General features: G+C 43.2%; 2 protein-coding genes across 10 annotated transcripts in view; one reads left to right on the top strand and one right to left on the bottom strand.

Annotated features, from left to right (window-relative positions):
* PAPSS2 (3'-phosphoadenosine 5'-phosphosulfate synthase 2) overlaps positions 1–2,734 on the top strand; it is a 48,862-nt gene extending 46,128 nt beyond the window's left edge. For all 7 annotated transcript variants that reach the window (XM_056352898.1, XM_056352897.1, XM_056352903.1 and 4 more), the window contains one exon: positions 175–2,734. In XM_056352898.1, coding sequence (XP_056208873.1) covers positions 175–316 — 142 coding nt within the window. In that variant the 3' untranslated portion in view covers positions 317–2,734. The remainder of the gene's footprint in view (positions 1–174) is intronic.
* ATAD1 (ATPase family AAA domain containing 1) lies at positions 2,234–22,835 on the bottom strand. 3 transcript variants are annotated; one of them, XM_056352905.1, is made up of 11 exons: positions 22,677–22,834; positions 20,407–20,582; positions 18,589–18,687; positions 18,191–18,311; positions 16,352–16,552; positions 15,089–15,195; positions 12,167–12,256; positions 10,038–10,088; positions 6,973–7,109; positions 6,324–6,429; positions 2,243–2,373 (listed from the first exon to the last, which is right to left on the bottom strand). In XM_056352905.1, the coding sequence occupies exons 2-11, from the start codon at positions 20,566–20,568 to the stop codon at positions 2,332–2,334; spliced, it is 1,116 nt and encodes a 371-aa protein (XP_056208880.1). In that variant the 5' UTR covers positions 20,569–20,582; positions 22,677–22,834; the 3' UTR covers positions 2,243–2,331. The 3 variants fall into 3 exon arrangements, with proteins under 3 accessions (XP_056208883.1, XP_056208880.1, XP_056208882.1); XM_056352908.1 differs by lacking the exon at positions 10,038–10,088 and having other exon boundaries at positions 2,234–2,373; positions 22,677–22,835; XM_056352907.1 differs by lacking the exon at positions 2,243–2,373 and having other exon boundaries at positions 5,642–6,429.
* Positions 22,836–27,205: the final 4,370 nt, after the last annotated feature.

Raw genomic sequence — 27,205 nt, 5'->3', positions numbered from 1 at the left:
GCTGCCAACTGTAAACCCGTGAAGCTGGGTGTGAGGTGTGAAGCTGCAGACGGGTGCTGCTGGTGCCAGGAGGTTTCTGACCATGCACTTGGCACGGCAGAAGAGCTGCGCTGGGGGTCTCAGAGCTGCTCAGGGCAGTTGTGCTGATTTCACCCCTGTCTCTGTTTTGTGCAGGCACAACGATTTTGACTTCATCTCAGGAACACGCATGAGGAAGCTTGCTCGTGAAGGTGAAAACCCACCAGATGGCTTCATGGCCCCCAAAGCTTGGAAAGTCTTAACTGAGTACTACCAGTCGCTGGAAAAAAAGAATTAACACTACTCCTACTCCCTAGAAATAACTTGTATTAAGAGTGAGCAATAATTGATTGATTCCCTATGACACAGATCAATTACTTGGCATTTCCAGTGCTCTGACTGTGGGATTTCCCTGCCTGGGTCAGAATGTTTTTTACTAATCAGAAGTACTTTGAGCCTGGTCCTTGTCCCCTTGAAGCTGCTGGGAGCATCCCTAGATGGGATGCTAGAGCTAGAAGGGAGGGGCAGCGGGCCCTTCATTCCCTGCTGAGCATAGCTGCGGGAAGCCCACCACGGCCTCTGGACAGGCCAGCTGGATCATTGTGGTGCCACCAGGGCCGCACAGTGGCCCTTGGTGCAGAGCTGGGACCTCGGCACCAGGATAAAAATGTGTCTGTTCTTTCAGAAATGAAGAAGTGCCTTTCCTCTGCCCCTCGCTCGGTGCTGGGCAGAGGCAGGAGCAGCCGCTGAAGCGAGGAGCAGTTGCTGCTGCCAGGGTGAGAGGGGGAGACGGGCATTCGATGCTCAGATCCAGTCACTGCCCTCCAGGTTGTGCCTTGAACAATTTTTGCTAACAAACCGCAGGATTTTTTTAATGCCCTTTTTTTTAGGATTTTTTTAAATCAGCCTTGATCGTCACCAGTTCCTTGTGGCCGAGACAACTGCTCACTGTCCTTCCTTGGTTCCTCCTGCTTGACCTCTCTGGTCAAAACAAAACCTGGGCTGGGCGTTACTGGTGCTCCAAGTTCAGCTTTGTGTGGGGACCGTGCAGTGATGACCCCTGTGCTCACAGCCTGGTGGGTCCATGGGTGGGGGAACCTCCCCTGGGAGGCATCGTAAAATGCAGGAGATCTCTGAGAAGGCTCAGGGCAGCATACAAAAATTGGGGATGCTGTTTACATGCTTTTGTGAGTATCCTCCCAGCTGGCAGGATTGGATCCCCTGTCCTCTGCCCGTGCTTCTCCCATCTGAAAGGTGAATTAAAGGCAAAACGGCAAAAGCACAGTGTGAGGAGGGTCTTGCCAGTAAACCAGGCAAGAGATGGCTCAAGCGCTTGCCCTCATCTGTACCCCCAGCCCGGTGTGGGTACAGGTGGCCTGCTTTTACTTTGTATCTGTGGGGTGCTGCTGTGCAAGGGGTGACAGTGCTGAGCCGAGCGCGGGTGGCTGGTGCTGCTCCCAGCTCTGGCTAGTGGAAAGTTACTGCAGACCGTACCTTCTCCCCATCCCCTGCCCCCAACATGGACTTTGCTGCTGCGTGTGAGGCTTTTCTGCTGACTTGCAGCTCTTGCAGTGACCTCCCCTCCAGTGGGTCTGAGCAGTGTGACTCAACTCCAAAGCTTTACCTGGCCCCATCCGCATCTCACCCTGAGCACGTCCCGCTGGCACCAGTGCACGTCGTGGTGGTCGTTGAGGCCCGAGCGCGATGCCCTGCATGGCTGGGAGCCCCGCAGCTGCCTGCCTGCCCCTCCGCGTCCCGCCTGCGCTCAGCGCGGCCCTTCCCAGGGAAAGGGCTGATCCTGCAGCCCCGCTGTGCCAGGGGGGCAAAGAGCGTGCCCCCTCCACAGCCATCGTGAGCAGGGGTGGGGTGGTTTTTTTTTTTTTTTGGAGGGGGGGAAAACAGCTGTGCACTTAGTTATTGCAACAACCTGAACTGATTATTTTTGTACTTGCCCCTTTTTTTAGTAGGTGCCCCAGGACCGGTTACAATGTGTTTCTAATGAAACGGAAATAGCGCTCTCCTCTTCTTGTACTTTGGTTTTAATTACAAACGGATCTATGCTCAGTACAATCACGCTTCTGCTCGTAACTTAGGATAGCGAGTTACATCGCAAGCTAAAACCTGTTTTGCTGTGGCCATGGTATAGTGTCCGAGACTACATGTGACTGGGAGTACTTCTGCAAAAAGTCTTTTTTGTTACCTGTCTTGGGGTGGTTTTGGGTAATTTTTTAAAGTATTTGGAGCAAGGAACCCAAAGCTGCATTATACCTCAAGAAAAATGCTGCAACACCCACGTCTGTAGCTGAAAGCACACTAGCACCCGTGCCTTTCACTCATGGGCCCTCTGGCAGGGACCTGCAAGACAAAAGCAATACTCCCATTTATGACCACAATATTTGTCATTTTAAAGTAGTAAAATATTGCTATTGCTGTTCATCATAAAATAATCAGTTAAAAAAAAGCCAACCACAGTAAATCAAAATGGTTACAGCAAAACACGTAACTTATATTATCCTTTCAAAAATAGCATAGTGTACCGATTACCTCCGATTAAGATAGGGTATATGGACTAGGTTTTTTTTATAGTATATTTATTAAAGACATGAGACTGGAATTTGTACCTCAACTGATGCATCTTATGATTTAATATATTCTGAACTTGATACTCTGCTACAAAATACTCACTTTTAGTACAAATAAATATTTGTGTAACTCACTCTAATTTTTTGGGGGAAGATTAGAATGCATACTTCACCTGGGGCAGTGACCGGTCCATAATGGCAGGAGCCCCCCGGCATGTTCCAGTCTTGCACACCCAGCTCCTCAGGTAGGGCGATGGCCGGACCAGCCAGCAGCAAGGCTGCCCGTGGAGCCCATTTCCTTTGGGAAACCTCATCTCATTTCCCTTTTTGCTGTCCGAGCTGTACAGTGTTAACAACTCACACTGAACGAACATAAAACTGGGCTGTCTGCTGCTTCACTATGCCCCTGTGCTGTTCAACCAGCACATAAACCCATTTCCACAGGGTTCCAGCAGCCAGAAGGTGGGGTGATGCGGCATCCCGCACGTCCCAGCTTGGGGAGAGACAAAGGGAGAGCCCTGCCGGTTCCTGCGTGGTGGGGATGGTGGCTCTTCGCTGCTGGCCTGTGCCTGCCCCAGTGCAGGGCTGGGTGCTGGCTGCGGGACACGGGCAGCGTCTTTGGCTCCCCTGGCTGGGGCTCCCGGCACCCTGCTCATTCAGAGCGGTGCCCGCAGCCCCAGGCTCCCAAGCACCAGCCAGGGAAAAGATGCCCTTGTCCAAGCCAGTCTCAAATAAAAAAAGCGCTGTATTTACAGAAACCAAACATGGACACGCTGGTGAAGGTTACAGAAAACAGATCAACAAAAAACACAGAGCAAACAAACGACACATTTATTCACCTGTTACTTAAGAGTACTCCAAAGGTTTCTGTTTGCGCTGCAGTATTGGACTGGCAAGATGAGCCACTTTACAGCCCCGGGAAAATTTAAGTACGGCCTGTACTGTACACATTGCCTACCCCTGGCTGCTATGGTTGAACAGGTTCTAAACAAATTCTTTGCCTGCTGGGAATGTCTGTGCCTCTTCCTACCAGAGGATTCAACCTTTAAACCCCATGGAAGACCGTTTCACATAGAACTTTGCGCTACAGCGCGGAGCTCAGTACCTGCCCCAGCCCACAGCTCTGAACGATGCTCCTCACTTTGAGCAGCTGGCCCTGGAGCTGCAGGAGAGGGGCTGGGCTTGCCCCCACCCTACGGCAAGGCAGGAGCAGATGCTGAGGAGCCCAAACCAAACCACTGGAGACATGCAACAAACGTGGCCGCGTTCCTGCGTGACAAACTATGCCACTTGCCCAGCCTTTCTGGCAAGCTGCCTGAAGGGTCCGGGCTTCGACAAGGACTCCCAAAGCGGCAGCAAAAGTAGACCAGTATGGAAAAGTCCTTTGAAAAGTGGGAATTACACTCCAGCTGAAGTAACTGTCCTCAGGGCAATGAGAAATAGCCCCGTGTGCCTCTCCAAATCAGCCCCTAAGCCTGCAGTGACGCGCTACAGGCACAAGGTAAAGGCAAGATCCAGCTCGCACGCAAACAGCCAGGTTTTGGGAGACACACACAAAAAGGAGATCGGAGCTCAGCTGGCGATAGACTGGCCCTGATACCTGCAAACATCCAAGGCTTTGTTCGTGTTCCCTGCCCTCAGTTTGACACTTAAACTCCCTTGAGAGCACACTTCAGAGCCACTCTGTTAAACCCAATTGAGACTGCATTCTTCAGCTGCCTGTGCTGCATCTTTACCAAGTAGGAAGCACACTCGAAAAAGGGAGGTGGCAGGATGAGCCCCATCATCGCACCAGCCTGGCATTTCTCAGGTGTAACAACTACCGAGAGGGGCTGGGAGAACTTCAGAGTAGGCACTGAAAACAAACTGAATAGCCGGAGAACCTCATCCAGCATGTGCATAACCCAAACCTTCCGAGAAACCAGCTTCCAGTCAGCAGCACTATTTGCATGTTTACTTTTAAGGGCTAATCCTTGAACTCGGGCTCTCCCAGAGCTAGCACTGGCACACATCCCTGCCTTCTGCCCTGACTTGTGGCACTGGCATTCCATTATCCCAGACTTTTTAGATTTCCACAGCCCAGTATTTCTGGCATGCCTAATTTCCTATGTCTTTGTGTTACAGCAATACGCATTTACCATAGACTTCTTTCTCCGTATCAAAAAGCAAAGTAATTATTAAACTGTTTTTAAAAACCCCATGTTCAGTACCCAAGGAGATTAAATTGGGCCAAACTAAGACCTGCTACGCCTGGTGCATTACACAACCGGTGTGCCAGAGAGGACACCAGCGAGAACACTGTGCTTAATGCAAATGGTCATCAGCACCCAATACTGCAGGACAGCTGGCTCCAGCTGTCTGTATTTCACTTTGCAGTGCCTTTCACGTTACATTATCTGGCTTTCAGCGCTTGCCTTCCCTCGATAGCTAGCAGAACCGTGACACAGCGTACCACCCCGTGGGTCTGAACAATACCGATTACATTTGTCTTGAATTAGTGCACAATTCATATTATTATTATAAGAAGAAAAATCAAGTTATTGAAAACCTACCAACAATAACTCTACCGAAACACTTTTGCCACTTACACTTTTAACCCCTTGCCTTTATCACTCTGTAACGTTACATGAATTTACTAAAACTCTTACCAGCCAGTACAGCAGAACTTTGCTAAATCACATTTATAAACCTAAAACCTATTCCCATCTCTTCACCTTTGCAATCAGAGCATGTGACAGAGCAAAACATCACAAAACATCCCCCCATGCCTCAGAGCTATGCATATGACGCTTCATGGTACAATGTCACAGTGCAGCAGTGGGTCTTCCAGAGGAGATTAAAAATAGCAGCAAACCCTCGTTACAATGCATAATAGATCAGAAAGCCGCAGTTTCGGAGACCTTATAATATGTAGGGCTTCATGAAAGACCAGTTAAGAACCTACTCTAACTACTCACATCGAGGGAAAAATAAAAATAAAACCAGCATTCATTTTAAAAGCCTCAAAAAGCAGAGTTCATACAAAATGAAGAGTATTCAAACATTTTTACAGTAGTTTACTATCTTTACTAAATGGCACCAGATTTCAAGTGGTCATGTGAAGGGAAAATCAGTAACATTTCAAATTTTGCCTGGAAGTTATTCTAGAAGCAGAATTTCTATCTTCACCATTTGCTGCTAAAAGGAAGAAGTAAATGTGAATTGAGTATCGACAAGTCTTTAATCTATACGTCTTCTGATTTGGTTTGATTCAGTAAGTAGAAAAGCTTTTCCATACTCAAGTTATCTACAGATTATGTCTATATATATAAAAAAATGTGTGGATATATACATTTAATACATACACACACGCTCGTACATATATACACACACTGGTAATGGATTGTCTCCCCTCCACACCGGTGACCTGCTGAACCCATGCACCACGTCAGAACCTGCTTTAAGGCTACACAGTGTATTGATTATGGGACAAGACACAGGCAGTTGCTCTTGGTCTGGGCTATAATTGTTCCACTTCATGATCTACTGTTATGCTTTAGTTGTGCATGACAATTTCAATAACTTAGAATTTGTTGTATAAAAACAATTCCAGAAACAGAACTCCCTTATTCAAGGAACATCCCCGCTCCCACCCCCGACCTTGTTTTTGCTAACTGATTACAGAAGTCAAACTAAATCACATCAGAAACTGCAAACACACAATTTGTCTTAATCTAAACTAACATGCATCAAAACATTCTGCAGTGTGGCATCCTTTGATTTTCTCATCTTCTCAATTGCCCTGTGGAGATCCTGCTGCTGCACAGGCCGAATTTCATCTTCGTCATGGCTTTAAAAGAAAGAAAGAAAAAAAGCAAGGTAACGATTCAGGTGCTGTGTAACAGTTATTCAAACAACGAGAAATAAATCACTGCAAACAGCAGCTGACACGGACCCAGCGTTACAGTGGAAACATGCCCCTGTCCACACCTGCATGACCTGCAAGCACGGGAGATAATCAGAGGAACAGCACAGCAACCGGAGTTCTGCACGTTCGAGAATGTTACCAGCATTTAAACTGGTAATGCAGCGCAGTAATACCACGTGGTGGTTCATGCCACCTCAAGCTTGGCACCTTAGAACAAGTAGTCTTACTTTCAGTCAAATTGAACAAAGGTAACTTACTTGTTGGGTTTTTTTGTTGTATAGTAGCAATTTGTTGAGAAAAAAAGAGAACCTCCTGCTTTCTGTGAATCACAGCACAGTTTTTTAAACCCCTAGAAATTTGTAACTCAAATCAGAAGATACAAACTATTAATTGGACAGTGTGTAGCACCAGAAGCATTCACAACTGCTATTCAGCTACCATAAAAGACAGAATAAAGACACATACGTTTCTTCCTCATTGGCAGAATTAACATATTCCCTGACACAGAGGAGTGCTGCATCCCGGCACATTTCCTTCAGATCACTGCCTGAGAAGCCGCCAGTCTCTTTAGCAACTTCTAGGAGATCCACATGCCTGTCCACCTGTCCAAAAACAAAAAAGGACTCTCAAGTTCATTTACTTTGTTCACCAAGGACAAGAAACAGTCACCTCCAAGTATTTTTACCTGCCCTAAGATGATCTTTCTCAGTCTTGACCTTTTTTTGAGAACTAAAAGAAAATTGTTTTATTAACTTAAGACTTTGAACCCTCCAAGCAGTTCATTTCATTAAATAAAACTGATGCATCATCTCATAAAACTCTGTAGCTGATGAAAAAAAAGAACAGGCAACCAAAAGCAAACCATCACATTGGTGTATTATGTCACTGACAAAGCTCCTGTGTGGTTTTGGAAGCCTACTGGATGGCAAAAACTGGGTCACAGAAATAATGACCCATTTATCCCAAATGCCCACACAAGCCTCCTGCAACGGCACTGCTTTTTTTGGTAAGGGGCTCAATCAGACCCTATATACATCTTTTTATCTGTAGACAAAGAACACAACCCAATGGGTCTCCTTTCACAGCCACAGCCCTTTTTTAACATTATTTGAATGACTAAGTCTTGTTTTCATAAGCACGTCTTTTGATCAGTTACACAGCAAGGCTGGAAAGAGCTCCCATCACATTTACCTTTTGTTGTTGCCACCTTTCAGTGCAGAGTAAGAACTTCAAAAGCAGTTGTTCACTATCTCAGCAGCTCACTTGTCTGCTGAGTTACTGAACAACTGCTCCTACTTTATACAACCATGAAACGGGGAACTTGGAGGCAAAATAATGTGTTTAACTCCGTGCACTGGATCAGACTGAACTCTTTCCAGCCAAGACCCCACAGTTACTCAGTCCATTTACAGCATTTCTGCTAACAGCCCCTTCCAGCACATTTTCCAATGCATCAGTATTTCCTTTTCAGAAGTTAAAGCCAAACTAGTCTAATAAAAGGTTGAAGCTATGGGATGACTTCTTCCAGGAGGGAAACTATTTCATGGTGATGAAAGCAAAGCCCCAGATGTAATCTCTGCTGCTTCCAGCTACCCCTTCAACCCATGTACTCCCCAGGATAACCCAAGAACGCATCAACATCCACCAAGCACCCCTCCAATTCCCCGCTGTTCCTCCTGCTTTTATTGAAGGACAAGGGTTACAGTCACACTGTCCTGTTGGCTCCTATCTTGAGCTTCTACGTAAGCTCCAGCTTCCTGACCTATGACTCAGCACGCAGTGCTCTGGTTTAGGACTGCAGCAAGCCATCTGGCTGTCCAGCATGGAAATTAAGGCAAAAGTGGCAGCTGGCTTACACCAAAGTGCCTCATACAGACACTACAGCCTTACTATCTTGAAGTGCTTTGCTTAAAAGTGTGATCCTGCACACAAATACTGAAGCCAGTAACAGTCAGCTGTGGATCTGCAAGGTATCTGCTCATTATGGGGCTGAAGGCCACCAAGAATTGAATGGAGCAGCACAGCTGGCTAAGAATAAATAGAAAACGGGCACGTTGTATAGCAGGCATTAACAAGGATTTCCCTTTGAGCGAGAAAAAAGAAACAAAACAAGATTTTAAGACAGGCAAGGAAAATGGAGGGCATGACTACACCTGTCACGTGAAGGACTGGCAGGAAGTTTGTCACCCTGGCTAAAAATAAGCTGGGCTTGAGATCCAATTATTACTCCAATGGGATAACCAATAAAGGTTAATCCCTGCCCCTCTGCCAAACGCCGTTTGTGTGGCTGTGGTTCACTGCCAGATGCTCGATACATCTTGCATTCTTCCAGGTCCATATTCAGGTGCTGATTTAGTTTTTGCTGAAGGCCGTAAGGCCAAGGTGCTGCAACTCCCAGGCCCAGCTGCCAAGGCAAAAAAGCCACAGGGTCCATTTGTGTGCAAGGGCTGGGTGGCTGCAAACATACAGGGAGCCTGTATAAAGGTCTACTATTTAGCATAGCTCCCTAACAGCTCTTGAAGAGAAATTTGAGTCTGAAACCACCACTTGCAAGAGACATTTTAGTTTGAGATTTTCTGCAAACAGGTCAGCTCTTCCTACACAACTCCTTTGCCACTTTGTAGCAGTCCCATTTTCACATCAGTATCTAATATTTTGTGAAAAAGCCAACCTATATTCTAACCCTGTACAAACAACCCAAAATTTGCAAAGCATCCTCCCCAATAGCTCAGCCACTTGCAATGATGAGCTGTGATTTTTAGGCCTCCCAAGAAAATGTAAGTTGGTTTTACTAATAACTTATATTGATTAGGATAGACGTCAACCCAGAGACACTTTGCAACATTAACTACAAGACAATTAGTGCTTCAGACTAAATTTGGCAGGAACTTCCAATAGCATAGGCCCCATAGTCAAGACACTACCAGATGTGCTCATACCTATCCCTTCCCCTCATCTTGGAATGCAGATGGCAACCCGAACACCACACAATATCAGTAACAACATCTATAGTAGTTTTCCCCTAAAGGAAATATGAGCTATGGATCAAAGTGCAAAAAGCAGCAGTCAAAAAATGTAATTGCTCCTTTCTTGACTTAAGCCAACAGACTTTACAGAGTTAAAAAAAATAATCAGGATCTCTTGTCCCTGCTTCACAATGTCTTGAAATTTCTTTCACTGATCAAAGTGATTTCCAAACGCGATTCACCTTCATCTTTAGAGAGATAAATTTATTATCTTGTTACATAATAGGAAAACAGAGACAGAGAAATTAATTTTCCTCAGAGATGGTGAATCACCACAAAATCCAAGACTGCTGCTTTGACTGAGGCTCATGCTTAAACCAGTAAGCAACTCTACTGATTTAACGCCACACCTAAACCCACAAAAGATTCCCAAGATCCCTGGTAGATAATCCCTACCTTACTCCAAGACAGTCAATTATAAAACATGCTTTCTACAACTCCAGAGCTTGCACTCATGAGAACAGTAATACAGCTAATTAACCATTAAAATAGAAATTTACTTACATTTTCATTTTTCAAAATCAGCTTCAAGATAGCTTCCCTTTGTTTCAGAGCCTTAAACAAAAGAGATTAAAATTACTGGACTACAAAAATAAACACATGTAACATCTATCTCAATTTTGCACTCCGCAGGCCTTCAGTCACACAAGCTGATCCCTCAAACAGGAGACGTGATACACACTAAGGAAACCTATCTGATGGCAAATCACTCGGCAAAACAAGATCTAGGGTACTCTGACTCCAGGAGCACATGAAACTAAACATTTGAGCATATACATTTACACTGACTACAGGGAAAGGGAAAACGCACTGACATTTAGTCTTACTTTGCCCTAAGTGAGAGCAGCTGTCTCCAAAGATTTCCCATCACCTTTAACAGAGGGCTGACACTCTCGATCTAGAGGATGCTTTCAATACTTTGCTAAATCAGATGAAAAGCATAAACTGTTCTGCTTTAAAAAAGAAAAATAAATTTAATTCTACAGATGATGCTTGGGAAATTTTAAGCAATATAAATCACATACTGTAATGAGGTTACTGAAAAAAAGTTAAGTCCTAAGCATATCCTTACTAGCAAAGTAGAACACAGGCAGCAAAGAGATTTGTTTTAGCGTCTCCCAAAACCAAACCTACCAAATTCACTTTCATTGTTAAAAAGGGGGGGAAATACCCCATAGATACTCTAGCAGCTGAACAGTTGACACTGTCTCAAAAAATACTTCTCCCAAACTTCCCTCTGTCTTGTAGATTATTTCTTATAAGTAATTTTGGGCATTTTCACCTCAAACCTGGTTACAAGATCTGCAAGGCTTTAACTACTCTACAGTCATCCTACTTGTGCACACTTCCAATCCACAGCACATAAATTATACTGGCCCTCAATAAAAAAGCTGGAACCAACCTTGGTTGTACTGCAAAGTACCACAGACAAGAACAAAGGCCAAGCTCTAAGTTCATAATATGGCTGTAGCGGGGTAAGGAAAATCACGTGTCCGTGCCCCAAATGACACCTCCTGTTGTAGTTCTGATCCTGAGAGAGGAAGCCAATCCCCGTAATATCCTGAGGCACTGTTACCCGTGGGTAATCCATCGTTCTAACACCAGCTCTTGATAGAAAGACATGATAAAAGTACCAAAATACACATTCTTGCTCCTTACTAATTCAAGGAAAACTTGATAAAACCCTATGAACAGGCATCGCAGAAAAGCAGTAAGTAGGTTACAAATGCTTTGTTTCAAAAAGTATCCGCCCACCGGGAGTGAAAGCCAGTTCAAACAAGATGTGCCTGGGAACATGACTACTCTTGCACAATCAATAAGAGTTTTACTCCTCCAGTTTGTCTCTAAGTTTCTGCAAAAAATGAATAATGAAGGGCATTTCTGTAGCCAGAAGGGAATACTAACAACCATGACTGAACTCTTCATAATACCGATACAAAAACGTGTTGTGATATCGCTAAGTGTTCAAAGGTGACTAAAATACCTTGAAAAGGATGGCGATAGCAAAATTTACAGTAAGGGTAACCTTGTGACAGCTGGCCTAATTGATAAAGACCTAATTACTGCCCGTTTGCCATAAAGCACAAGCAAAATAAAACCAGTTTTTCAGATTGCTGGCTGTGCCCGACTGTGGAAAGGCTTGAGCAGAATGTAGGCTTTGATAGGCAGATTTCATTCCCTCTTCTTAAAAACTAAGTACTGTGTATCTGTAAGGTATAAATGGTAGTCAATATGTACCTGCTTCTCGACATTATCTGACCTGGTGCCACTCTCCCCTGCAGGCAAGGTGTGCAGTCACTTTTTGTGGTTGTTTTCAAATTAAAACTAAGCTCTTTCCAGTGTGCAGTGTCTAAGCCACTCACTCCATTCTTACAGATGAAGAAAACAGGTGGGAAGCTCTCAAGAGCACATGGTATTGTTTCAGGTAAAAGACCCAAAGATTCAAGACTTCTGTGAGAAACTTCACCTTAAAAGCTAAATTATATATGAGCTTCTAAAAAACTAAACCCAGATCAAAATAACGCAGCATTTCTTTGTAAAAAATCCAGAGACAGGCGCTTCCTGGTCGATAAGGCACAGGCCTGCAGCTCAGCTGCTAGGTGCACTGTTCAGGCAAACCTGGCATGACTTACAGGTTGGTTGATGTGAAATCGGGTTGGCATTCTTCTCATGATTGCAGAGTCAAGATCCTGAGGACGATTGGTGGCTCCCATAACTATTACCTGTATACAACAACAGAAAAAAACTAGTCAGCCTGAAACCAGCTTTTGAAAACATCACCATATTGGACTTTCAAAATCAAACATCTGACTCCTTCACACTTTATCAAGAACATCGACATTGAAAGAAGTTACGTAAAGTTTCTTGGTACTGATTTCAGCAACTGGAGAGGCAACTAAAGACAGCACTGGTACCACAGGGTACCATCTGGGTAGAGATTAAATTTTACACTGGTCTGAAGTCTCCTGAGCCTGATTTGAGCGTTCAAACTCAAAGCAGTAACCCAAAACTCGTGCTTATATATCTCTCTCTATATATATCTTATCTTTGTGATGTCTTCTTAGTTCCTTATGGTCTAGAAGGAACTTGAAAGGAGATGCTTTGATAAGGTATTAAAAAATGTGGCATTTTTGTGCTGTGTTGAAAAAAGAAAGGCAATCAGTTCACCAGGACAGCCAAACTGGCAGCTTTCCAATGCATTACAGTGTTGTTTCTTTTTTTTAAGCATTGGAAAAAGCATTAAAAGTCAGCCAAGAAACTATATGCACTGGTATTCTGTAACAGCAGCGCATGAGGTGTTTACAAGCCAAGTTCAATAAAAGAATATTCACCTCATTTGACTGTATTCCAGTTATTAGTTTAAGAGCAAGTTTACTTTCCATTCACATCAGTCTTGTTTTCTCATTTGTTATTCCAAGTTATGTACATTGTAAATACCCAGTCACAAAAGTGAAAAATGTCTGGGAAATTAATCTCCTATCAATACAGTTTCCTGACGTGCTTCTGGCCTTTTGTCTGGGGTCAGTGTTCCGCAGCCAGCCCTGGCAGCTGCAGCAGCCCTGGCCAGGCTGGGCTGCGCGGCCCGGAGCAGTCACCCTGCCACCTAGAGGCTTGACTACACGGTGGCCGACTGCTACGCACAGAAAAAGCCCAAAGGCACACTTCGTCAGGGCTCCCCAGCAGTCCTCACCTTCCAGAAAGCGCTATGCCTGCAAGCGCTTGTGCTCGCCAGCGTGCCAAACAAGTTATGTTCGGCTTAGCTGACTCCTGCAAAAAAGCATCACCGTACCCCTGCTGCGCTTCCCCGGGGTCTATGCCAAAGCCCAACGCTGGACCCAAAGAGTTGTTCCTTCTGTGCCACCGGGGCGGAGAAACCTTCCCAAACGCGGCTTTGGCTGCAGGTTCTGCGGACGTGAAGTGTGGCTGTATGGGGCTTCCAGACTTGAACGGTCCCTTCAAGCAGCATAGCACTGTTTTCCAGGCACCGCGCCCCAAGATCCTGCCAGCCTCAAGACTACATCCTTGGCAGGTTTAGCCCAAAGCTCAACATGCTTTTCAGGTGCAATCAACAGAGGAACACGTAACATTCATCGTAACACTTATTTACAATTTCCACTTAGCACTTGGAATTTTTGTTACCGTAACAAAAGCCAAATTCAATCCTTATTCAAAGGAAATTTGTTTGACGAGAATCACACAATCTACCCAAAGCTCCCAAGAAAACATTTGTAGTTAACAGAAGAGCCCAGTGAGCTGGCTGTCAAAACCCGAGACAATGCAAGTGTCAAAAGCATCGCTTGAAAAACACTTCCTGAATTGCAACGACATCTCGGGGAGATGCCCGAGATACAGTACTGAAACAAAATACTCCTGCTGAAAAACTCCCCAGAAACTTGAATCAACCCCTGCAGTGCCTCCAGCCAATTTTTTGCATTGCATTTCATTTTGGTGGCTCCCTACCCTGCAGAGCCATACAAGTAAAGGAGAAGAGTGACTGCATGCTGAACTCAAGAGATGGGTAAGACCACATATCTTCTTACTGCAGGGAACGAACAATTCAACTTGCTCCAGGAAGTTGTCAGTATGTTGGGAAAAAAGATAATACATTCAAACACTGGAAGAAATGTGTGCTTTCAAGATCATATTAGCTTCCAGTTAAGTTTTCAAGCCATTGGCCTCTTATTAATGGTAAGCAGTCTGCTTTAAAGCTCCTCAGTATATGTATTCACTGTGTTCTAATCAGTTTTTAGGAAATCAACTGGAAAAAATCTTTAGCACAAGCTTGAGAGAGGAGGAAAAGCAGATTTTTACAAAGAACAAATGGTGGTCGGAGCATCAGAACCCATTCACAGAAAAATACAAACTAAAAAGGCTGAAGATTTTAGAAGTTGAGAATAAATATCCTTTTCAAAGGCCTTAAAAAGAACTGCAGTTCCAGGTTGCAGTTCAGAAACATACCAAGCAGGCTTTTGTCAATGCTACATTCATTTATTTAATAAATGTTTTTTGTTTGGTTGGTTTTACAACACCAGCAGCTTTTGTATTTTTTCCCCTCCAAAATACCGTACTTCTAGAGAGTATGGGAGGGGGACGGAAGAATACAGGAATGACAGGATGGAAGCATGGCTCCATTTAATACAATTTGTCTTTTGATAACATCAACTTCTCTACCCTTTCAGACTAACTCTGGAGTCTAGTGCATGTCTGACACCAGCCTAATGCTCTTCTGGAAACAAAGCAACTAACCTGCAACTCTGATGAATACTTAAATCTTTCAGTACCTTCCCTGAAATCAAAGATTCATTTCACCTGAAGAAAATATTGTTGACAAAATATTTTTTGAAACAGTTTAAAAAAAATTCCCAATTTTGGCAGCTCAAAATATACAGCTACATTATTAAGACTTAAGACACTTCTGAAAAGAACACCTCAATTAAAACTAAAATACCCACAAAAACAGTCTTCTCAAGAAGAAAGCTCTTCCCAAATGGCTCAACGCACAACAACCAAGAGGGAAGAATCACATTACTTTTCTCATCTTCCTCTGTACTTACTTGGCAGTTATAATCAGTGTCCAGTCCATCCCACAGACTCATGAACTGAGCTTTCATCATAGCTGTAGCTTCATGGTCAGAACTCGATCGACTTCGTAAGAAGGAATCTGTATTAAAGAATTCAGATAGAGCAGTTTACTTTCAATCCTGCCATAGAAACTACGCTGTTTGATTTCTCACGTGCAGACCTGAGCTATTCTCTACCTTAGAAATACTTTTTTTAATAAACATTGTCAACAAATGAAAAATATTTCTTACCATGAAGAATAGAAAAATGGAATCTCATGCTATTTTTAAGCACATCTTTTAAATTACATTACATGAGTATGCACCCATCACACAAGATTGTCCCAAATCTTGTGCTCCAAATTTTCCCTTTCCTGAATACATGGAAAGTGTATCTGTCACCTGAATTTCTCAAGCAGAGACGGAAGCATTCAGACTTTGGCAAACTAGAAGACACCAAAGCACAGAACAGCTAGCTGCAGGACAGACTCAGTTATGCAGAGCTCTAACTCCACTAGTCATTGCCTAAAGAATTTCCAACAGCTAGAAAAACACTACCTTTTTCACACCTATAAAAAAAGGATAAAAAGTATCTTAAGAACGTAGCCCCAGCATAAACTGTGCAAAGAGTAAAAGCTTCATCAGGCTTTGTTTCTTCAAACTGTACAACTCACAAAGAAGCGCCAGTGCCACGAGGCAATGGGCAATTTTAACTAAACTGCTCAGATTCACACGGACTTAAACACTAACGTGACAAGCCAAAATGCGCTGAACAACCAACACCCTTACTGTCTCCCTAGCTGAATTTCCTGTCCTCCTACTTCTTTACTATAATTAAATATTTTTATAATTTAAATATTTTTTTATAATTTCAATAAAATTAAACTATTATTCTCAAGCTCTCCTAAACCTGTATTTTATTTTCCACTACATGCCCACATGGCAGAAGCGCTGAAGGCGATGGGTTTCCTGAATAAGTAGTTCCCTTGACAGAAGAAAAGCCCTCCTCATGAACCACCTTTGCCAAACCAAAAATAAGCAGCAAGTTGTTCTGCTTGTAATTTCCTTCACTAACACAAAGAAATATTTTTCCTAAGCCACCACTTCTTTACAATACTATTTATATTACTAAACCTTCTTCCATTATAACCTTTTTTAAGGGAAAGATGACAGCAGATTAATCTACCCATCAGTGTGAACTTACAGTTTCATGTCACTCTGCCATAGTTACTTTCAAAAAAAAGATACGATTTTTACCTATTTCATCAATAAAAATGATGGATGGTTGGAGCTTTATAGCAAGGGAGAAGACAGCAGCAGCCAGTTTTTGAGACTCTCCATACCATTTGTCTGTCAGTGTTGAAGGCTGTAGATTAATAAATCGACAACCTGCTTCCTTTGCCGTAGCTTTGGCGATCAGTGTTTTGCCACAACCAGGAGGGCCATAGAGGAGTACTCCTGAAAAGGTAACAGTGTTAGAACTCTGGTCGCTGTATAGAAAACATGCTTTGGTATGACAGACCTGGTATCGTCCAGGCTTGTATTTTAGCCAAGTTTTAAAAGGTAAGAAATCAAGTTACACAGCGTTCCATCAAATCAAATACAGAGTTATTTCAGATATCCTTATTATTATAAAATTAAAGCTAAGAATATCTAAAAACAGGTATGATGAAATTCAAGGGAAATATCTGTCTGAAAGATGGCTGTCTTATTATTGTGACTATAAAGGTTACATGAAACTAAACCCCTATTTATTTTCTGTAAGCATTTGACAGACCTTGTTTATAGCCAATTTCAGCCTTGCTAATAAAACAGCACAGAGAGGGGAGGGAAAAAAAAACCCAAACAGAACACAGAATCTACAAACATTTTAAACAAATTACCCACAATTAAATATGACATCTCGTATTTTTAAACTTGCCACAGTGAAAAAATTCACAGTAGTGTTCTTCCCAACATAGTCATAAAGAAAACAATTTCAAGAAAAAAAAATTAACTCAAGCAAACCTGAAACAGAATTACCAGGTGGGTTTTTTTTCTGTTTATGTGACTGACTACCCCAAACATAATTACTCTGAAGCAATGACTTCCAATTAACACACAGTGCAAGCCACTAATAAAACTGGGGATCTTGCCCTATGTGGAAAGTCTGCTTTAAAAAGATAAATAAAAAATATTTTTTTCCTTCAACTTATTAGATCATTATATTGAAGTAATTGCCCAGACAGTTTCAATTTGTGACTTAAACAGAAAGTAGCCTGGAAAAACTAAACCAGTTACAAAACTACTTCATTTTCCATCACTTAGTACACAAAACCGAGATGCTCAGATACAGGCAGTTTTCACAGAATATTCAGAAGACAATATGCCAGGGATCAGAGTAGTAAAGAAACTTTGGCATTTTGTCCAACATTTTAGGTTCAAATTCTGCTTGTTTGCAGTAACAAACACCAAATATGGCTGTAAACATTCCAGCAGACAGTGTCCAACTTCTGTTTTACTGTTGGAAAGTTTGTCACCCACTGGTTTTCTTACTGCCTCAGTACCGTGCAACTCAACTCCAGAGAAAATCAAGGCATCTCCAGAAGAAAAATGGGATTTCTGTCTCCTTGAATGACTGGAATTTCTAAGGACTAGAACCGAGAGATGTCTGCAAGATTGGCTTACATTGATGTCTCATGTTTATGACTTGTGTTTTCCAAGACACCACAGAAAGATTAAGCAAGTGTATAAAGCTGTACAGCAGAGTTATAGCTCACCTCTGCAAAAGGACAAGATGAGGTAAAAGAAGAAAAAAAACCAACCCCATGACAATTTAGGCAATTAAAAATGCAGGCTACATAGATTAGTGCACCAAAATGTAACATCAATAACTGAAAAGCAATTACCACTTCATTATTAAGATGAAACTTATTCACTAGGACTTGATTCCACAGCAAGAGAAGAGGAAAAACCTGAGGGGTTTTCCCTGGCATCAGTCCTAACGGTTGCATTTTGGACTGGCAACCCACTTGCTCTTTCTTTTCTGGAGAACTGTAACTTTTTTGTTTGTTTTTTTAAATACCAACATATAAATCCATAACATTTCCTTCCTACCTTTTGGTGGCTGTAAGAGCCTGGAATTCTCAAACAAGTATTTCTTCTTGATGGGCAAAATGACAGTGTCTTTCAAATCTGTAATAACATCATCTAAGCCTGCAATATCATTCCAGGTTACCTAATACGGAGAAACAGTATTAGACATGATCATCAAAGTCCCTGCCATCAAAAAAATATCCACAAGTTTAAAAGCAGTGCAAGGCCTCAAAAATAAAAAAGGCAAGTGATTAAAAAAACTCTGCTCTCAACAATGCAATTTTAGTTTTAAATTACAGAATTTTTTATAAGTATTTCCATAGATACCATCTATGACAAATAATGTCATCTAGAGTCAAAATCAAGATCTTCCATGTCTGAAATGCTTTCATCGAAAAACACAGACAACAGTTTCTTACATGCATGCTAAGTGGGTCTACGAGATGTGCAGCAATACTCATTTCGTATTCAGTAAGCTTGACATTTTTTACTCCAATTTGCTTCATTAGTTTTTCAGCCTGAGGGAAATAAAACGACAAGAAAATCAGAGAAAGAAATTGAATGCTTAATCAAAAAATTAGTTTTTAAAGTACTGCTATTTGGACTCTGAACAGCTTCTCTGTAAGTCACATCTGAAAAGAGGTTAAATCTCTCCGCAGTAGAAGGTTCTGCTATTTCCTAAAGACTTCTTGTCATTTGAGTGAAACTAAATCATACGTCTTAGTTCCCATCGAGTAGAGTGTCACACCAGTCCCCCTACCCCTAAAACCACAAGCCATACATTACAACCTGAAAAGCAACCAATATAAACATTAAAACACAGTCTGCTGTTCAGAACAGGTTTGCAGACACACAGGTAACCTCAGCACAAAATCATTTCCATAATCCCTACAGGAGTTTTCAAAGCTGACACAGATGTGGTACACTTCAAAAAAAAAAAAAAAAAAGCCCATTTTTCCTTACAAACTTTGTACAGGATTCAGGTGAAAAGCCTGAAACTTGTTATTAAATAGAACTCTATAGAGTTCTTTTACGTGCTTAATTACCTCCATTCACAACCCTGCAAATAAGACACACACACACACTCCCATTAGGGAGATATAATTGTGCTATTATAAAAAGCATCCCCACCCCCCTAAACCTCCACGGCACTGTGTCAAGGAGACAGTATATTTGTAAGAAAAAAAAGGTAATTCACAGAACCCAGTCATTTTTTTCTATGTATTCAATGTTTTCTTTTTCCCAATTCAAAAGGAAAAGTCATTTGTTGTGTCAACACACTTACACAATTCAGTTTCTCTTTATACTCAAACCTGCGGTTAAGTATGACATGGTTTTGGGATATTGCAACCTCTTATATAACAGCTGGCACTAGCACAGTTTGTGAAAGCTGATTTTTAAAGTGGAGCCAATTTTTTAACTAAAGATTTCATTAAAAAAAGAAAACCCACCCAAAGAAGAACTAGGTGGCTCAAAACTGCTGTTTGAATCTGTAAAATTTGTGTCATCCAAAAAACAAAAAAAAGCTGCAACATTTCCTTTAAATACTTTGCAAAGGAAACATTTAGGTGCATTTCAAAACCAAAAGTCAAATCTTTTCCCAGAGCATTAACCCCCACGAGTCATTCTAGTTCAACATAAGGAATGAGACTTTTCACTTTTTTCCTCCCCGTTCCAGACCATTTTGACTGGTACTGGAGCTGCGGGAAGAACAGAGAGAGGGGGACAAAGTGCAAGCTATTCTTAAAAAGGCATTTGGACAGCAGTGTTCCTCTTTGACATGAGCAACTACAGTCCCTGCCTCTGCCATTAAGTTGCCAAAAAGCAGCAAAGAATTAAGTCATTTCTGCTCAAGGTTTTAAAAAGCAACAAAGAGACTGATGAGAGCGTTATTTAACAGGACTGCTGCTTAGCAAAGTTGTCAGAAGCAGAAACGGCACTGGGACCACACACTTGCAGATAATTAGAGACAACATCACACTCCACTTTGAACAGTTTTTCTGCCACTTCAAGCTAGAAACTTTAACTTGTTATAAAATCTAAGCACTGAAAACACTAACCGCCTAGATCCTGAGTTTTACTAAAAAACAATTCTATGGCTTTTTATTATTCCACATACATCTGACAATTATTTTGTTGGTTATTGCAAGTCTAGTTTTCAGTTAGCGTATTTCTCTGTTTGAACAATAACAAACAAGAACAGCATTTTAAAGAAAGATTTATGAATAAAATTCTACCTGTTTCTGAGCTTCTACTTTTTGCTTTCTGGTTGGATCAATGGCATCAACCATCCACTTAATGGTAAAGTATGTTACAGCACCAAATATGGTTAAACGAAAAATTAATCCGACCACTTCATTCCGGCTCAGGGGACGTGAAAATGTTTCAGCATGGACCATTTTGCTTCTCAACACTAAATGTAAAAAAAGTGCAGGGAGGGACAGAAAGCAAGCAAATTAAAATTGAGAAAACATCTACCTTATATTTAAACACCATTTTATTAAAAGCTACTTCCCAGGCACACAATGGGCATAAAGCTTACCATGAAGTCATAATGAAATACCTCAATAGCACAACCCCAACAGATAAAATCGCGTAAGATTAAAACATGCAGCACTAAGTGTAACAATTGTTTCATTTCCATTTTCAGTAAGCAGACAAGAAATGACAGCAACAATTTAAGGCCTTCCTTCTTGATTGACTACATGCCAAAAGGTCCTGATTTCACTTGTCCCTCAAGAAATCTGCATTCCTTTCAGCTATACAATACCCTAATAAAAGCAATAACGGTTACTTTATGTCAGTGCCAAGTTTACATTCCCTTTAAGACTGACGCTTTGTGACTGTTACTGACTTAAGAATGCTAAGTCATGGAGACAAAAACTACATTATTTAAACAGGGAGTTCTTTTCCCTTAGAGGAAGTTTAAAGGAAAGGCACTCAACTGCAACATTAAGGAGTGACTGACAACTCATATTTGAGTAAAACAAGGTTAAGAGCTGGAGCCTGCAGCTAGCAGAATATATTCTGAGTTATTAATATCCCTGGAAAACTGAAAATGCTGGATGTGGCACACAGCTATCAAGGGAAAAGGCTGGCTGCTGTATGAGCCAAACCCAGGAAGTACAGCACCTTCAAGTTAAGGGAGCAGGCTGTAGAGAAGAAAAAACCTCTTCCTAAACCACTGAAAAATTACTTATAAAATCAGGGTTTTCCTTCCCCAATTTACTTTCTCCTCAGCTGGTGGGATTTCTGCTCTCCCTAAAGCTCTCCCCGTTTACTGCCCGGTTTTCCTGCTGCAAGGGCAAAATCAGTGGCAATTCCTTTGGCAGCTTCCAATGCTCCCTGGCTGGTCTCCAAACTGAGCAGTCAGCCAGGGAAAAGCTGGACTACCTACAGCCAAGATACCCTTGAATTCCCCCTCACTTGGCTGGCAGCTGCACTATGTCGACCCCACCTTCAAGTCAAGGCCATGCCATACCATAGATTCTGTTTGCAAGGATTTGGCAGACTGGAATCAGGAGAAGTACCATGACATGCTAACCAAAAGACATCGATGGTTTGCTGCTATATCTCAGTGCAGACCACTAAAACAACTTTGGCTTTTTTAACTCTACATTCTCTGTTTAGAAACTAAAAAGTCAAGACTGTTGCTGTGCCTACCTGCTTGGTTAGGCATCTAAGCAAGTAATACAGAACAAGCAGATACTGCATATTCTCTTAAGCCTGACATATTAAAATAAAATGTATTCAGCGAACAAGAAAAAAAGATTCCAAAAAAGCCCCAGTGCAAAAGCCCACTTCTCAGGCGATCCTTGCTCTGAATACCGGTTGTAAGAAAAAGCTGTAACAGGAGAGACATTTAAGCGTGATTTCTAAACAAAGTCCTGCTTATCCCGCATGAATTTTAGCACGTATTTCCTAGCCAGACTGCCGAGAAAACGAGGACAGTTAGTTGAACGGCAAACTCTAGCTCCGTACGGCTACCGCCGCATTCGGTTCCAGCCCTGCCTGCCGCGTGCCAGCGCTCCCCTTAGAAAAACGAAACCGAAGGAGAAGCGGTGCTGGCCGCCGCTCCGCTCCCGCGAACGCTCGGGCACCGCGAGCACCCCCGCCTCTCCCCGAGCCCTCAGGCAACAGTAACCGCTCCCGCTCACGGGCTCGGCGTTACCCTCGCGCAGCCCCCGCGACCGGCGGGGCGGCCACCGGAGCCGGACGCACAGAAGAGAAGGGGCAGGGCAGGGCCGCCCCGCCGGGCCTCCCGGGGCGCCGCCGGGCCCCAGCGAGGGCAGCAGCAGGCCTCGGGCTGCTCCCGGCCCCGCCGAGGACGCGGCGGCGGCCCGGGGCCCGGCCGCGGCGACGCGGTGAGGCGAAGGCGGCACCGGTGAGAGCCGGGCCGGGCCCGACCGGACCCGGCCGCCCGTGACCTTCCCGCCGCCCGGCATGCGCGGCCGCAGGGGCAGGCAGCGGCGGCGGGCGGCCGCTCGCTCTCCCGCCGGTGACTCACCCCTCGGGCCGGTCTTTCGAACACGCAGTCGGCCGGGTCGCGGAGCGGCGGGGGCCGCACGGGCGGCGGCAGGCGGCAGCCAGCAGCTGCGGCGGCAGCGCGGGCCCTGGCGCGGCGGCGGCGCGTCCCGGGCTTCCTCCTCCGGCCGGCTCCCGCCGCCCCGCACGAAGGTTCCGGGCGCCGGCCCCGCCCCGCGCCGCGCCGCCCGGCCCAGAGCCCCCGGCCCCCGAGCCGCCCCACGCCGAACACCCGCTCCCTCATAAACACCCTTCGTCCCCCCTCGAAAGCAGCGACATTGCAGAAGTTAACAAGTCAGGTTTGGAAAACGCGGTATCTGGCAGACTGGGGATGCTAAGGGATATGCCAGAACGAAAACCATCAACGTTTGAGGATGCATCAGTGGTTTACTCTGAGATACTGAGGTAATAGTTTTCCAATTTCAACCTGTAATGAAAACGGTGGCTTCACTGTCTCTCCCTAGTAACAGAAAAATGTCCAGAAAAAGGTTAAAAGAAGGGGATCTGTGGAAGAAGTGTAATTAATCTGACGTTTTGGCAACTCGCCTTCAGCTCTGCTGCCCTTGTGCCAGTACCACTGATGCCCCACAGCCACTCAGACCCAGCTGTGCCCCTGATAGCCGGGGCGCTTCGTTACTTGTGGCCCAGACAATGTCCAGGGGCTTCCTGATCCACGGCAGCACTGTAATGTCTCCACAGCACCTGCTCCACCTCTGCCACCTCAGGTGGTGAACAGGTGCCACCACCCCACCGGCACACGGCCCTCACCCCGTCCATCGTCTGTCATCAAACCCATGTGCAAACAGATACGCTTTCAACGTGGTTGCGATTTTACTGAAGTACTGTTCCAGTAGTTTTGGTTCAGTTCCATTTATTGGATTAATATACACCAAAATGACCAAAATACCAAAAAAAACCCCAAAGTTTTGAAGCAACTTCTGCTCTTCATCCTTATTGATGAATCAGTTTTTCCCTTTTATTGTTTTGTGTGCTATAGTACTTCCAAATAGTGTTTAATCTGAAAATAAATGTATTAATGTCTAAGTGCACATACTGATTTACAGAAGGCCTTCCTTTTTTGCTGCTCCTCTAGTCTTTGACAGTAAATAATTTTTTTCTTCTGTCTGTGTAGAGTATGTGAACAGTTTCCCTTTGATGCTTTAAAAATTAACTGGATATAACGGGTGATGTTGACAGCTTTAGCTATTAATTTGAGCTTATATGCATTCTTGCAATCTCCTCTTTTGAATAGAAAAAGGATAATCAATCATTTCACTGCATTTCATGCACTAGGAAAATGCTATTGTGTTTGAATTACCATTACCGTCAGAAAATACTTAGGATTCTTCTGTTTTTTTCTCCCACTCTTCAAAAAGTGACATCTGTGTTGCTGCAATTTAGGAGAAATGCAAACACACACAAGTAATAAAAGCTCGAAACCTACATTTTATCACTGCTATTTGACAGCTGTGGTGGTAACCTTTGAAAGAAATCCTCTGCTCAAGAATACTTTAAAAAGTTTTGAGATATGCAATTTTTCAGAAGCTGCCCAGGGTCAGGTTGAAAGTGAGGTTGATGCTGAATGCGTAAATTGGTTAGGCCCTAATTTCTCAAAATATTGACAGGTTATAATTTCTTGAAAAAATACTTCTTAAAAATAGTGAGGAGCACCAAATTCATCCTGCTTTCCTAAATACAGGCTCTCAAAATCTTCACATTGCTGAAGGCTCAACATGGGACTTAACTCATTCTAGAAGCTGGTCCTACAGAGGTCTATGAGGTGTCCATCCCTCTGGTACCACTGGAGCTTTGCCTGTTTGCACAGACTTGGCCATGGCGAGATACTGCTTTCCCATCGCTTGTGCTCTGTGTGCACCTGATCAGGAACTGCAGAAGCCAGGAGAGACCCCTAGCTGACTGCTGACCGCCTGTTCCTTTCCAGTATTAATGTGAATTGGGCCTTAGTTTTTGATTTCTATCTTCTATTAAAAGTATCTGTCTGAAAGAGAAAAGTACTGGAAACCATGCATTAACAACTGGGAAAAAAACCACCTTCTTCATGGCAGCTGCTGTCCCCAAGCACTCGGCATGCCTTGGCTACTTTGGATCATGGAGTAAACTTCCTACTTAAGGACAGATCTAGAAAGTGGTATTGTAAGTTGGAACTCATTTGCCATACATTTTTATCAGTTTTGGTTTTGCAGCTGTAGAAAAAAAGAACATTTTGGAGGGTTTTTTTGATTGATATTGAAAAATGAGATTGCAAATTTCCTCCCAGACTGAAAAATTTCACATCGAATTATGGATGACTTGGTTGAACTCTAGATTGTAGCTCCTGAATACAGAACTAGGTCACTGAAAGGACCTAGTGTAGTTGGCAAACTCATCGGAGGAGATGAAGACCACACGGTGTACGTGCTGTTTTGCTTTTGACTGCTGAGTGCTCTTCTATGAAACGTTATTTTTTATGAACTTCATTCTCCAGTCAGTGCAGGCTGACCTGAGCTTTGCCAGTGACCTGAACAGGAGCAAGATGGGAAAGGAGTGGTATATTAGAATCAGAAAGGTCTGTGGTGGTTGGAAGTAGGAAGGGGGTTTGCGAGACACAGGGAGCAACAAAACACACAGAGAGGGAATACGGATGAAATGAGATAAGTAGAAAGCAAGGCATGGTGTACGGAAAGAACAATATGAGAGATGGGAAAGTAAAGACCAAGCTGGAGGAAAGGAGATGCCTAGGAACAGCTTCATAATTGGGCAAAAGCATGTAGTGTTTTTTCCTCAGAGTACTCTTCCAAGTTTCACCAACTCGCAGATCACAGACTTACCAAGTCAAGAGGATGCGTTGTATTTTATAGCCAATTTTTCCATGAATTTTTGTACTCTCTCCTCAAAAACTTTGGGCATCTGTGGCACTTTGTAGCCAAGTTCCACAGTTTAACTTCATGCCATGCCACTACCTACCTCTCTATTTTGGACCCATCGCCACCTAGTTTCATATGGAACTCCTACATTTGATATTGAAGAGTGGCAAAGCAAGCAGTCCTGTCCAACCTCTTCAGTAACTTCAGATTTTACAGACCTCTATGTAACTTTTTAAAGTGGGCTTTCACCTGTGTGCAGAGTTGAAGATGGAGGCACAGCATGAATATTAATAATGGCATAATCATGTTCTCTTTCCCTATCCTACTAATTGCTGGCATAGTCCTGTAGGTTGGATCACAAGATTTCAGCAGTGGTTGTTGTTACAAAGATCATCGCTGCATGGTGTGATGAAAATCCATCCCAGGCCTCGCTGACACAATGATCACTGATAGGTATCTACTGCTCAGACTGCTTTTTAGCCTTGGTCTGACTTGGAACTGGGAATCTTGCAAAAGGACTTTCAATTAAACCGTATCAACTTCCTAGCGATGTACACATAGTTGGATATTAGAAAGAGAGGGACAGTCAGGACTTGAGGACTTTCACAAATGTTTTCAAAGATGATCTCGATTTGCTAGCCACATCTGCTAGACACCTCCAAGTCCAGGACCTAAAAGCAGGTTTCATGGATTCATTTCATACATTTAAAGTTTGGGAAAGGAACAGTACGATCTCAATGCACACACATGAGTTGATCGCAAAATAACTATGAGCTGACAATGTGATCAAGAAAACAAGGCCCTGAGAGGTCTTGGGAGCAATGTTCCCTAGCAGAGTTTGTAAGGGATTAATACCATGGCAAGATACCCTCGGGAACATGGCATGCCACTCTGGTCATCTGTATCGAAGAGAAATAAACAATAATGAAACTGGAGCAGGAAGTCACTGCTGAGATGAGGGAGAATGGCAAATTAGGGGAGCTCAGCTAGCTTCACATAGACAACAGCTAAGAGGGACATTTCTGCCTGTAGGCGCACAAAGGGTAAAAAGGGTAAATGCTATGGAGTAGGAGCTATTTAAGGCCAATGCTGGCACAGGAATAAATGGATACAAACCAGTCACAAATATATTTAGCATGAAAATCAGAAGAAGCTTCTGGGAACATCTTCCCAGTGGGAATAATGGTGGCAAAAGATCTTAAGATGAAACTTGATACATTTATGAAAGGAATTATATAATAACAGCATTTGCAAAGGCTGAAGGCTGCAGCAACCCAGGAAATCCCTCTACCTTATGTTCCAGTTTATTTTGAGCCCTTAAAGGCAAAGCGTAGCATTTCACCCACCCATTCCTCTTCCTGCTCCAGCCAGACTTCAGCACCTCTCTTAAAAGCTGTGTAAAGATTGAGTGAGACCCTGAATTTATCTTGCACTCTTCATTCCTTTTTGCTGTTCCTCAGAAAGGAAAAGGAACTTTGCAAAGTATTGCGTAATTTATACATGCAAAAATTGTTATTTAATAAATCTTCTCATACACATAGAGTACCATGTTTTATCCAATTTTTCCTGTGTGCCAGCTTTGCTTATTAACCAATTTCCCATGGCATCCAACCAATACACAGTTGTGCTATTTTTTAACAAGTTCCGC

This window comes from Falco biarmicus, chromosome 9, assembly GCF_023638135.1.
Source record: "Falco biarmicus isolate bFalBia1 chromosome 9, bFalBia1.pri, whole genome shotgun sequence".
Lineage (NCBI taxonomy): Eukaryota > Metazoa > Chordata > Aves > Falconiformes > Falconidae > Falco > Falco biarmicus.
Note: the sequence above shows the minus strand (reverse complement) of the source record. Positions and strands in the feature narration are given on the sequence as shown.